The sequence below is a fragment of the Ylistrum balloti genome, unplaced genomic scaffold (genome assembly GCF_031769215.1).
Source record: "Ylistrum balloti isolate Yb309-2 unplaced genomic scaffold, AGI_CSIRO_Ybal_v1 Utg370586, whole genome shotgun sequence".
NCBI lineage: Eukaryota > Metazoa > Mollusca > Bivalvia > Pectinida > Pectinidae > Ylistrum > Ylistrum balloti.
In genome coordinates this window covers 63,438-76,451 of record NW_026782364.1, presented here as the reverse complement: position 1 = coordinate 76,451, position 13,014 = coordinate 63,438, and the positions used below count along the sequence as shown (strand labels likewise).

The 13,014-nt window shown below is 34.0% G+C and overlaps 1 protein-coding gene across 1 annotated transcript; it reads left to right on the top strand.

Moving 5' to 3' along the window:
* The first annotated feature begins 56 nt into the window (after nucleotides 1–56).
* On the top strand, nucleotides 57–12,014 carry LOC132556735 (24-hydroxycholesterol 7-alpha-hydroxylase-like). The gene is made up of 13 exons (XM_060221176.1): nucleotides 57–266; nucleotides 1,141–1,276; nucleotides 2,099–2,248; nucleotides 3,014–3,108; nucleotides 3,471–3,556; nucleotides 3,810–3,897; nucleotides 5,808–5,903; nucleotides 6,526–6,622; nucleotides 7,284–7,411; nucleotides 8,644–8,739; nucleotides 8,925–9,013; nucleotides 10,264–10,354; nucleotides 11,850–12,014. The coding sequence occupies exons 1-13, from the start codon at nucleotides 57–59 to the stop codon at nucleotides 11,919–11,921; spliced, it is 1,434 nt and encodes a 477-aa protein (XP_060077159.1). The 3' UTR covers nucleotides 11,922–12,014.
* The last annotated feature ends 1,000 nt before the right edge of the window (nucleotides 12,015–13,014 follow it).

Here is a 13,014-nt window from a genome sequence, read left to right as displayed (position 1 = left end):
ACACTCTAGTGTTTTTCTTATCATAAACAGATAACACCCGAGTATACCCGAACATCATGGATGCTCAAAGTCTGGTTTCATTTTCACCGCCTAGCATGTTACTTACCGGTTTAATTGTGGTTTTAATGTATATTATTTACAGGTTAACTAAACCTCGATATGAAAAGAATTTTCCTCCTCTACGACGAGGCTTGGTGCCATGGCTTGGATGTGCTTTTGAGTTTGGTGTTGAACCACTTTCTTTCATTGATAAGATGAGACAAAAGGTGAGGTACTTTTTGTCCTCGTAATGTTTAAAAGTAACTTATGTCAGAGACATATATAACACATATATAGTGTATATGTGATATATGCGTCTCTGCTTATGTACTGTACTGTACATAATGGAACACTTATGTATGTTCTGTCAGAACAACACAGTATTTCCTTTTTTCATAAATGTTGCTTTGATTGTTAAATATTTGATTAATACATTAAAGCCCCAATATACGTACATTGCATTAAATTTTTTAAGAGAAAAGATAATCTATTTATATTGTTATAACTTTTCATAATTACCTGAGTAATACTCAAGAAAATATTATGCACTGGTATTGATATAAAAGCGATTGAATTTCACACATTTTTGTAAACGTCTCCATTTACCTTCCTTTGCCGAATGACTGTACAATGGCATTCTACCTGTGATATGGCATCAAAAAAAGTGTGCAGCAGATGCATTATGCACTTAACCTGTAAACACTTCTATGATAACCTTTTTTGCAGTGACCTTTGGAATTTTTTTTAACATCCAGAGTTTTATTTTCTGGTGAATCCATTTTTATTGTGGACTAACTCCATGCTTTTATTGATTTGTTTTGACCTCCCCACAAATATTGGAGCCATAAAAAATTCAATTATGATCGTTTAATGACATGAAAGCATGTTAATAATGAGTGTAGTTAATGCAAATATTATTGTCGATAATAACCAATTCATTGTCAGATTGGCCTGCAAGTTTCAAGATATTTATATACAATTTATAAAGTTTAAGGCATGTTTGACTAAACGCAATCATTGTAGATTCACAGGTGTAATTGCATGCTGAGCTGCATGAACATGTAACATTGACTACAACAGTGATAATTGGATTTCTTTCAGATGGGCACTGTTTACACCCTGTATGTGGCAGGAGAACGTCTCACTTTTCTCACTGATGCAGATGATTTTCACCACTTTTTCCAGTCAGCGAATGTAGATTTTCAGAAAGCAGTGCAGGATCCAGTGCAGAATATAGGTAAATATCATAATACACAGGCCTACTTAATCAGATTAATAGATCATCATGCATCAGTTGTATGTGCATTTATGATAGGCATATGAAAATCATTCTATAGACCTGCAGTTGCATCTGTTGAATGATAGGTGTTTCAAACATTGTGGTACCTGAGGATATTTTCAAGGCTATAGAAATTTATAAAATGATAATGATTGGAAATGGTATGCACCATTAATAAAAACACATTCCTGTAGAAACTAAGTGTTTATAGATAGTATAGGTATTCTTTTATATAGTTACAGATTTAAATCTCATCTAGTTAGTCATCAGTCTTCAATAGTAACCAATTAACAAGTTTGTATGTTTGGTATGGACTCCACCTACTGCATTTATATACTTTGGGGTGCCTGATTGCAAAATTCTGAATTAACAATTACTGTGGTTGTGAATGTAAATGGGTGCATATGCTTGGAAGAAGTACATGTTAATTGAAAAGATTTTAATAGGGATCAGATGAATTTGATGTGATATTAAATTTTCTTAACCTTTTCTTCCATAAATTTCTCCCTTGACACTGTTTCATTGTTGAATATCTGCCCAAGCAGAGAAGGATCAAAAAGTCAGAAAGTTTGACATTTCTGATGAAAAATTAAGAATTTTATTTTGTTTTTGATACAAATATATATGTATCTCTGTTTGATGGTAATAAAACTATACAGCTAAGACAGACAGCAGCTCATTTTCATTGATCTTAAGATTTTCTTTGCATTTTCAGTGTTCTTTTATGATCAACTGTCAACGAGGGGAGCTAATACCAGAATTTGTTTATTTATTTTTCAGCATCAGTAAGTGAAGAGTCCTTTTTTCAGTTCCACACAAAGATTCATGACATGGTTAAAGGGAGATTGGCATCTTCACGCCTTGTACATTTCCACGATGACCTTTGTGAAGGATTTAACAAGGAGATTGCAGCTGCTGTGTCAGTGAAAGGTAAACTATAAGGTTACATTGTTATAGGATAGTATCAGCACACAAGGCATAACTAGATAAACTGATAGCAAATCTTTATCACACCATAATCTGATTAGATGGTGTTTAAATGGTCCTTATTTCAAATGTAAAAAATCTTGTAATCACTATTTCTGGAATACATGGACCTTTTTTAAATTTCATGTGTATGTTCTGCTTAGTGCCTAGATGTGCCCTAATGATTTTTGGAATGGTCAGAAAAACAAAATGGCTGACAGGTGATCATCTTGGATTAGGCAGTTAAAATAATTATCATTATATCCGAAGAGGAATTTTCAAATTTCACAAAATTTGATTAAAGCAAAATCAGAGGAAATAAGAGAAAAGAATGGAACTTTTAAAGAACAAATAAAGATAAAACTATGGTGGATGCCATGATCCCTCTGGGATCTCCATTTTTGTATTTTATTTGACACATATGATTAGTTGAATTTAATTCTGTTTGATTGAAGTCACACAATAGGCAGTTTAAAATTATATACAAATATCAATGTACATCTTAATGAACAAAATGAGTTGTCTTCAAGACAGTGCCTTGTTCATATTATATAACACAGGAGTGAGTTAGGATCAAACAAAGTAATGTGATAAACAGAATATTACATTCTTTTAATATATTAATTGATTTAATCTGTCACAGTTTATTCTTGCCAGAATAAAAGATTCTTGTACTTGTCTCAGTCATAATGACCTTTGTCTGTTAAAATCTCTTAAATGTTTATAAAGGTCCCTGTAACCTCCATGATGTGGTCAGAAAGTCCATGTATATTGCTGTCATTAATAACTTGTTTGGACCTGGAGTCCTTCCTACCACAAACCCGGTATGTACAGTACTTTTGTTATGTTTGTATTGAGCTAAAATAAGATAATCAGTATGTCCTAAATCTAAGCAGAAATTTGAACCTCTATTCCGGTAAAAATTCCTTTGTCAGGAGTAGAAACTTATAATCAACCAATATCTTAGGACCATAGAGAACTTTTTTATATTCATGTTTGTAAATGCACACTCATCAAGTCTGATTGGCAGTATTACTTTAGCCAGGAAAAAACCAGGTTATGAGCAGAGAGTCTGATATAGATGGATCTGGAACCAAATACCTATGATACAGTTGTGGAAATATGAATGAAAACTAAGAATGTATGTATAATGTTGGCATTGGTGTTTTTCTTCTTTTTTTATCAGGCAAAATTCAAGGAATTGGAAAAGAACTTTGTCTTGTTTGATGAGTTGTTTGAGTATGGAGCACGGCTACCTACCTTTATGATTAGGTGGGCATACTTTGTTTGTCATCAATAACAGAATTAACATGAGTATAAAGAACTGTATTATGAAAGGATTTTATCCAAAATGCTTCTGTTTGCATGCATTTCAATCAATTATTTATTTATTTTTACCTGTATTATCTAGATATTTCATAAACAGCCAGTAGAGTTTTTACTAGTGATCACTGTAAACATAGAAATGTGAACTGTGTTGATTCATATGTAACAAAACACAATATATGGATATTGTTTGCACTAGGGATTGGACCTCCTCAAAATGGTGGTTGATTGGGATGTTTAAAGATTTATACAAAGGTATCAAGAACAAGGAAAGAAGTGAAAATGAGGTCAGTATTATCACTTATTTTTCTATTTAAATCACCCTGAGCCTTTGTCCATCATCCATCCCTCCGTAAACAGTTTTGGTTATCGCTATTTCTTGATAATTGCTGGATGGATCTCTCGTGGATTTTATATGGAGGTTTCCCTCGCTCTCTAGTTGTGCTCATGTAATTTTAGGACTGATCAGAAAAAAAATGGCCAACAGATGGCCAACTTGGATTTTGATAATGAAAGATTGTTATCGCCGCTATTTCTTGAGAGGTACTTGATGGATCTTTCTTAAATTTCATATGTAGGTCCCTTTTAGTCCCTAGTTGTATCCATTTGATTTTGGTACTGGTCAGAAAAAACCAAATAACCCAAAAAAGACCATCTTGGATTTGACTTCGAAAGTTTGTTATCACTATTTCTTAAAAAGTACTGTATATATCTTTCTTAAATTTCATGTGTATGTTTCCCTTGATCCCTAGTTGTGCCAGTTTGATTCTGGTACTGGTCAGAAAAAACCAAATAACCAACAAGCGGCCATCTTGGATTTGACTTTGAAAGTTTGTTATAACTATTTCTTAAAAAGTACTGTATATATCTTTCTTAAATTTCATGTGTACATTACTCTTTGTCCATAGCTGTGCCTATTTGAGTTTGAGACTGATTAGAAAAACAAAATGGCGGACAGGCAACCATCTTGGATTTTGGCTAGTAAATATTGTTATCCCTATTTCTTCAGAAAAAATTTCATATGTATGTTCCCTTTGGTCTCTCTTTTTGCACATTTGATTTTGGGATTGGTAAGAAAAAACAAATGGCTTCCAGGCAGCTATTTTGGATTTGGCAGGTATAGATTATCATCACAATTTCTAAAAAGGAATGTTCAAATGTCTTATAATTAAAAGCAAAAACAAAGACAAGGTGAGAAAAGAAGGGAAAAGATCCAACTTTCAAAGAGAAAACAATGGTGGGCGCCAAGATCGCTCAGGGATCTCTTGTCTTATAATGTGATAAGAAAATATCTATATGGATCCTATTTGATTGACCTTTCTCATTTAATTTTTCCATTGCTGTTCATATCAGAATATTTTGAATACAAGAGGAATTGGGTAACAGGCAATTCCTATAAAAGCCCTCTCTACGAAAACCTTTCTTGCTTTTTACCTTAATATTTAACCTAAAAACATAAAAAAAAACCTTGCATAGATTAAGAGAAATCAGTACAGGCCATGATCAACATGTTTTAAATCCATAGCTGTTCAGAAGATCAGTTTTATTCAGGCCATATATTATATAGTGAGAATTCATACAGATCAATTCTGATGCTCCATCTTGGAATATATAATATTTCTCTGCTCCAGTAATTCATTCATCTGTATGTTATTAACTTTCTCCTTAAAAAATTGCTTTTCAAGATATGACCACAGAGGTGAATGGTATGAAGAATCACAAATAAATGGAGCTCATTGTTGTTTAAAAGAGGGATGTCGATTCCCTGGGGAGAGGAAAAACCATGTATTTGAAAAGAGGATAAATAACTTTAAGGCCACTCAAGTGACAGGATTCAAGTCTATATAATAAAGCATTATACTGATGTTCCCTTCCTGTTATTGTTATACATAGAGTCAGTCACAAAATCTGAGATGCAGATTCTGTGCCAGTGTAGCTACAAGCTAGCTGAAACGATTAGACTTAAAATGTCAAATAATTAAAAAAAAACATTGGAACAACAAAGGATAATTTGAATTCTTGTTAAAATTCAATACACATCTTTTTAATTTTCCCATTGCTAAAGGACATAAAATGGCAATTTTTTCCTGCATTTTGTTCTGTAAAATCTACCCTTAGCTATGCAGAGATATATGATTTTAGATTCTGGGGCAAAATGATTCAATCTGATTTCACTTTTTTAATTTCATTTCTGCAGACAATATTACAGACACTCCTGAACCTGGTGGATGATAAACATGCCCCTAATTATGCCTTGCTGTTTTTGTGGGCATCTCTGGCTAACGCTGTCCCTGTAAGTACTGGCTGCTGATCTGTTACCTCATCATCAGTTATGATATCCAGTCCATTCCCTACACTAGTTGTACGAGGTGAAATATACACCTACTCACAGATAGGCCTACAGCTGGTCACAGTTTATTTTTTCCTTCAGACTTTCAGCTAACATGCACATTTTTCTTATACATGTAATTGTATCATCTATATATAAGTGCACTTATTCAAGCACAAAAAAGAAAAAGAAAAAAAAATCAATCGTCATTATGTGCATTTGCTCCTCCTAATGTTCTTTACAAATGCAGAAATTGGACAAGGCTGTATATGCATCTGTTTAGATAAGGTGTTTTACTGTCATGATGGTTATGATTAGGGGACTACAATTTATTAACACATCATATCAAGGACAACCTGATGTTAACGATGTACTGTGTATATAATTAATTTTTTATTTTTGTCCTTGATATAATAAATACATGCAATGCATATTGAGGTGCAATAAGAGTAGAGTTTTATGTACATATTATCTGATTACAGTCAGGATTTGGTTGTTATACATTAACACATAATAAATGCTGTATCTCTGTATGGGACAGGCATTTTTAATGATATTTAATGATAATGTCTATATTAATTTGCAGATAACTTTTTGGTGCCTAGTTTTTATCCTATCAGATCAGAAAGTTTGGTCAGAATTGAAAAAGGAAATATCATCTACCTTAGGAACTGAGCGGAATGGTAAGATTATAAGGACATTCATCACTGCCATATATGTATAACTAAAAAAGGCATTCTTTGTTTTATTTGTGTTTTCACCTCTTTGAATGAAAATCATTTTTCGTTAAGAAGAATAGATTAAACTTGAAACAGTTTTTAAGGATTTTATAATATACATGAGCACTATTTTTATTTTTACATGCAGGCTATATTTGAAATATAAATTTTTCGATTTTTAAATTATGATGTCATCAAGAGTTCTCTCCCTTTACTTTACTCCTTATCGTTTAATGATTGGATGTCACTCTAATATTTTATGAATGATAATGATAATGTAAAAGGTGATAATTATTTTGTTTGAAGAAAATTTACAAAATTTTGTTCATATATGCTTGATATTGATTGAAAAGTCATACGTGTAGTATACAGAATGAATTCCGTGTCGGTAGTATTACTCTCTAAATTAGTATTTAGGTCGGTGTAACACTTACCCAGGTAATAAATCAAAAGTTGAAAAAAAAAGAATTGATATTTAGTTACTCTGCTAACTGAAAGCTTTTCCACAACCCTGACAACTTGTATATAAAGTTATTTATAGTTTATATATAAAGTTAATGAAGTTTGACTGTACTTCAGAATGTAGTATAAAACATAATGTTCATGTTTTCTTTTAAAATGGTAGGTCAGATCAAAATCACAGAAAAGCAAATCAGGGATATGCCATTCCTTCGGTCTTGTGTCCTTGAGGCCATACGACTGCGACCTGCTGGTATTATTACCAGACGTGTTGTTAAGGCTTTCAAAATAAAGGTAACTGTACTTGCCTGATATATTTACTCTCAGTTTTGCCATTTAATCTTTTAAGATTTCATACATTTTAGCATAACTTTATTGAAGGTAAGGTTGCAAAATGGCCTATGAAGAAAATACAACAGCTTGTATATGCTATTTGTAGCCTCTGTAGTTGTACGTTTACAAATAGTTTACAAACTTGTACATACACAAAAATATAGCGTCCTTTTTGTGCCAAAAATGAAAAAAATGTGTTTTTTGGGAAAATGCTACAATATCATTTCTTCATTTTTTAAGAGAATTAAACATAAACATGCTGCTAATAACATGTTAGATATCAAATATGTAAAGCAAGAAGTCACAGCTTTCAATCCATTGATAACAGGAGGTAAAATGTGATGAATTTTGAGAAAGAACACGCTCTTTTTGCATTAAGCAAAATTTTCTGAAGATCAAAAATACAACTTCCTATTGGTGTCCATTTGTAATCATTTGCTAAAAACCATCTTCAAACAGTATAAAATAAATTGCCCAAAAAGAGTTAATGGGAGTTTTGTGCAAAGTAATTAAAATTGATTGACAATATCGCTATGTATTTTGTTAAGGAAAGCCAAGCAAAAGGTAAAATCTATTTTGGATTGAAGTATTGTAAAGTGAACTGATATATAATGTTTACTCTTGGTTTTATTAGTACAAAGAGACTTTCACCCACACCAATAACCAATAATAATTATTTCAATTTTCAAAATGGTGGTAATGTTCCCTAATAACCACAAAAATTAAAGCTGTTGCAATCTCTGGAGACTGGGGCTGGAGAAATAAGCTAAATTTGCTGTCCAGTACTAGTATTCCTAATTGGCCAAGTTGATTCAACCAAATTTTGTTAAAACGGCAATAATTTTTTGAATGAATGATTTGATTGTCGGATGGCGGTTATGGCCCATGGGCCTCATGTATAATTAAAGCATGGTTGGGCCTGAATTAACTTTTTTCAATCATTGTGACTTTGTTTAAATAACACTGTGTAATGTACATTAAAACATATTCTTTTTAACCATAAAAGGAATAGTAGCAGTTCCCCATGCTTGACTGTAACAGTACCTGTTACAGCATACATCGGGTTTCCTATTAATGTTGACTTGTATACAAATGTAGAATCAACTAATTATTGTATGAAGAAGTGGTGGCAGCAATACTTTTTTATTTATAATTGTCCTTGCTTTAACCATTTACTTTCATTGATCTTATAGGAAATGGAGATACCTGCGGGTGACATGTTGATGCTGTCTCCATATTGGGCCCATCGCAACCCAAAATATTTTTCTGATTGTGAAGAATTCAGACCAGTAAGTGCAGCAATAACTTCTATGCTTTTATTGCAGACTTTGATATGATATTTCCTTTAAGAATTTCACTGAATTGTCAAAGGAATTGTTAAATAAAAGATTGATGATGTCAGATTTTATTGATGTTATCTGTTTTATGAATGATGTTTCATTAAAATTTTATCTTGTCATTTGTCTTTGTTTAGGATAGATGGAAAGATGCTGACCTGGAAAAAAATCTGTTTTTAGATGGATTTGTGGCATTTGGTGGTGGAAGATACCAGTGTCCAGGAAGGTTAGTGACAGGAAATTATCAAAATAAATTCATCTACAACATTTGGGATGGTTGTCTTGTGTCCTATGATATACTGAGTAAAAACCTTTGTACATAGTATGGCATATCTGATGTACTATGAGGTAGATCATAAGTCTATTATCACCTACAGAGTTATGGCCCTTTATTTCACATTCTGTAACTTTGTGCAGAGTACCATATGAATGTATCTGATACTCTAGATCACCTACAAAGCTATGTCCTTTATTCAAGTTACATAACATTGTACAAAATACCATATATCTGATTTACTTCATCACTTACAGAGTTATTGCCCTTAATTTCACCTTGCTTGACAGTGTCAAGGATATATCTGGTATGACACCTTGAGAATTATACCCATTTAGCTTTATACCAAAGTTTGTCTAAGATTGGAGACTGGACAATGTTTATAGTAAGATAATCAGTTTTGTTGTCTAAGATTGGAAACTGGACAATGTTTATAGTAAGATACTCAGTTTTGTTGTCTAAGATTGGAGACTGGACAATGTTTATAGTAAGATAATCAGTTTTGTTTTCTAAGATTGGAGACTGGACAATGTTTATAGTAAGATAATCAGTTTTGTTGTCTAAGATTGGAGACTGGACAATGTTTATAGTAAGATAATCAGTTTTGTTGTCTAAGATTGGAGACTGGACAATGTTTATAGTAAGATAATCAGTTTTGTTGTCTAAGATTGGAGACTGGACAATGTTTATAGTAAGATAATCAGTTTTGTTGTCTAAGATTGGAGACTGGACAATGTTTATAGTAAGATAATCAGTTTTGTTGTCTAAGATTGGAGACTGGACAATGTTTATAGTAAGATAATCAGTTTTGTTGTCTAAGATTGGAGACTGGACAATGTTTATAGTAAGATAATCAGTTTTGTTGTCTAAGATTGGAGACTGGACAATGTTTATAGTAAGATAATCAGTTTTGTTGTCTAAGATTGGAGACTGGACAATGTTTATAGTAAGATACTCAGTTCTGTAAATGCTCTTTTGTCTAATCCCATTAATTACTATTAATGCAAATTGCAGAGTTTGTTCCATACATGCCAAACCTCCCTTTGGTAGAAAAGTTCATGATTTCAACTAAATATTGTCAGTGTTCACGAGGGATAATCAATAGATAGAAAATACAATCAAATTATATGATTATGAAATAGTGATTTGCAATGAATTACCTATCAGCATGATTTTATAACAGCCTGTGTTTATGATATCAGATGGTATGCCCAGATGGAGATTCAGATGTATGTGGCTCTCTTTCTACAAAAAGTGGATTGTACTGTGCTAACTGATCATATCCCACCACCAGTAAGTATATCTGACAATACCCCAGTACAATGTATATAGTACCACACCCCACCACCAGTTTAAGATTGGACCACAATGTTTATAGTAAGACCACACCCCAGACTGGACAATGTTTATAGTAAGACACTCAGTTCTGTAAATGCCACAACCTAATCCCATTAATTACTATTAATGCAAATTGCAGAGTTTGTTCCATACATGCCAAACCTCCCTTTGGTAGAAAAGTTCATGATTTCAACTAAATATTGTCAGTGTTCACGAGGGATAATCAATAGATAGAAAATACAATCAAATTATATGATTATGAAATAGTGATATTGCAATGAATTACCTACCACCATGATTTTATAACAGTGTGTTTATATCTGACCCAGATGGAGATTCACCCTCTCTTTCACAAAAAGTGGATTATACCCCACCACCAGTAAGATATCTGACATACCCCACCACCAGTAAGTATATCTGACAATACCCCAGTAAGTATATCTGACCACACCCCACCACCAGTAAGTATATCTGACCACACCCCAGTAAGTATATCTGACCACAACCGACCACCAGTAAGTATATCTGACCACACCCCACCACCAGTAAGTATATCTGACTATACCCTACCACCAGTAAGTATATCTGACCACACCCCACCACCAGTAAGTATATCTGACTATACCCCACCACCAGTAAGTATATCTGACTATACCCCACCACCAGTAAGTATATCTGACTATACCCCACCACCAGTAAGTATATCTGACTATACCCCACCACCAGTAAGTATATCTGACTATACCCCACCACCAGTAAGTATATCTGACAATACCCCACCACCAGTAAGTATATCTGACTATACCCCACCACCAGTAAGTATATCTGACTATACCCCACCACCAGTAAGTATATCTGACTATACCCCACCACCAGTAAGTATATCTGACTACACCCCACCACCAGTAAGTATATCTGACCACGCCCCACCACCAGTAAGTATATCTGACCACGCCCCACCACCAGTAAGTATATCTGTCAATACCCCACCACCAGTAAGAAAATCTGACTATACCCCACCACCAGTAAGTATATCTGTCAATACCCCACCACCAGTAAGTATATCTGACAATACTCCACCACCTATAAGTATATCTGACTATACCCCACCACCAGTAAGTATATCTGTCAATACCCCACCACCAGTAAGTATATCTGACTATACCCCACCACCAGTAAGTATATCTGTCAATACCCCACCACCAGTAAGTATATCTGACAATACTCCACCACCAGTAAGTATATCAGAATACATGCCACCAACAGTAAGTATATCTGACCACGCCACACCACCAGTAAGTATATCTGAATGCACACCACCAACAATAAATCATTTGAACACACCCTGTCCCAAGTGATTATATCTGACCTCATCCCACCTCCAAAAAATAAAATTGAAATCAAGATTAATAGATTTTGTCTTGAATATTTCTTTGTTATATTATTGTAGAGCACAAAGCATTTGGTGGGAACACAGCAGCCCGCAGAGCCATTCCTCGTGGACCTAAAACAGACTTTTTGAACAGATAAATGTTCTAGAACAGCCATTCTATTTCGAACAACAATAACCAGAAGGAACACCCAGGATTCTACTCTTTTCTTCAAGCCATAATACATTACCAAATGAAACAATATTTCTGGATTTAAATTGCTTTGATTTTTCTTTGATATGACGGCTGATTGGTAAGTTTTGAGCCTCATATTTAAAGATTTGGTGGACACATTGTATCATTTTTCAACATAATCCCCATCAGTATCTATATACTTTTGCCAACCATGTTGAAGGGCCTCAATGCCACTTTTAAAGAAGTTCTTTTCTTGACCATTCAGTAAGTCCTCCACTACATGTATGACGTCATAATCTGACCGAAAGTGGGTACTGGAAATGGCTTTGTTCAATTTTGGAAATAGATGAAAGACTGATGGAGTAAGATCAGGCAAATAAGGTGGATGCTTAATCAATTTGAAGCCAAAGTCATTAATGGCAGCTATGGCAATGACAGACTTGTGAACAGGAGCATTGTCCTGGTGGAACAACATACCTTCACCATGGCACTTGAATATTTTTTCTTACCTGTTTAAGAAGTATTGTTTATGTGCCATCAGAATACCGTCAGCATTCCAAAAACTGAGGCATTTCCAGCTGATGGAACAGTCTTTGCCTTCTTTGCTGGTGGTGAACCATGGTGCTTCCATTGTTTAGAGTGTTGTTTTAACTCTGGAGAGAAATGATAGACTTGTGTCTCATCCACAGTCACAAACCTCTGCAGAAAGTTAGCAGAATCTGCCTCTAACAGGTTCAGATTAGCACATGATAAAGTCTGCCAGGTGTGCTTCTGATCAACTGTCAGAAGTCTTGGTACCCAACAGGCTGAGAGCTTTCTCATTGCAAGATCTTTCATAAGAATGGAATGTACTCTTTCCTGTGAAATCCAAACTGTACTGGTTATGTATCTTTCTGTAACTCGCCTGTCAGTCATAAAACTAACATGGACTTTGTTGACCATTTCTGGGGTTGCAACAGTGACAGGCCTTCCAGAACAGGCATCATCCCCAAGACTCTGCCTGCCATGTTTAAATTCCACCACCCACTTTTTCATTATAGTATACGAAAT

Bases quoted from the DNA above. Each gene is read 5' to 3' on its own strand.
- LOC132556735 (XM_060221176.1), top strand. From the start codon at position 57: ATGGATGCTCAAAGTCTGGTTTCATTTTCACCGCCTAGCATGTTACTT. The intron at 267-1,140 runs GTGAGGTACTTT...GATTTCTTTCAG, and splicing joins TTGATAAGATGAGACAAAAG to ATGGGCACTGTTTACACCCT. The intron at 7,412-8,643 runs GTAACTGTACTT...TTGATCTTATAG, and splicing joins TTAAGGCTTTCAAAATAAAG to GAAATGGAGATACCTGCGGG.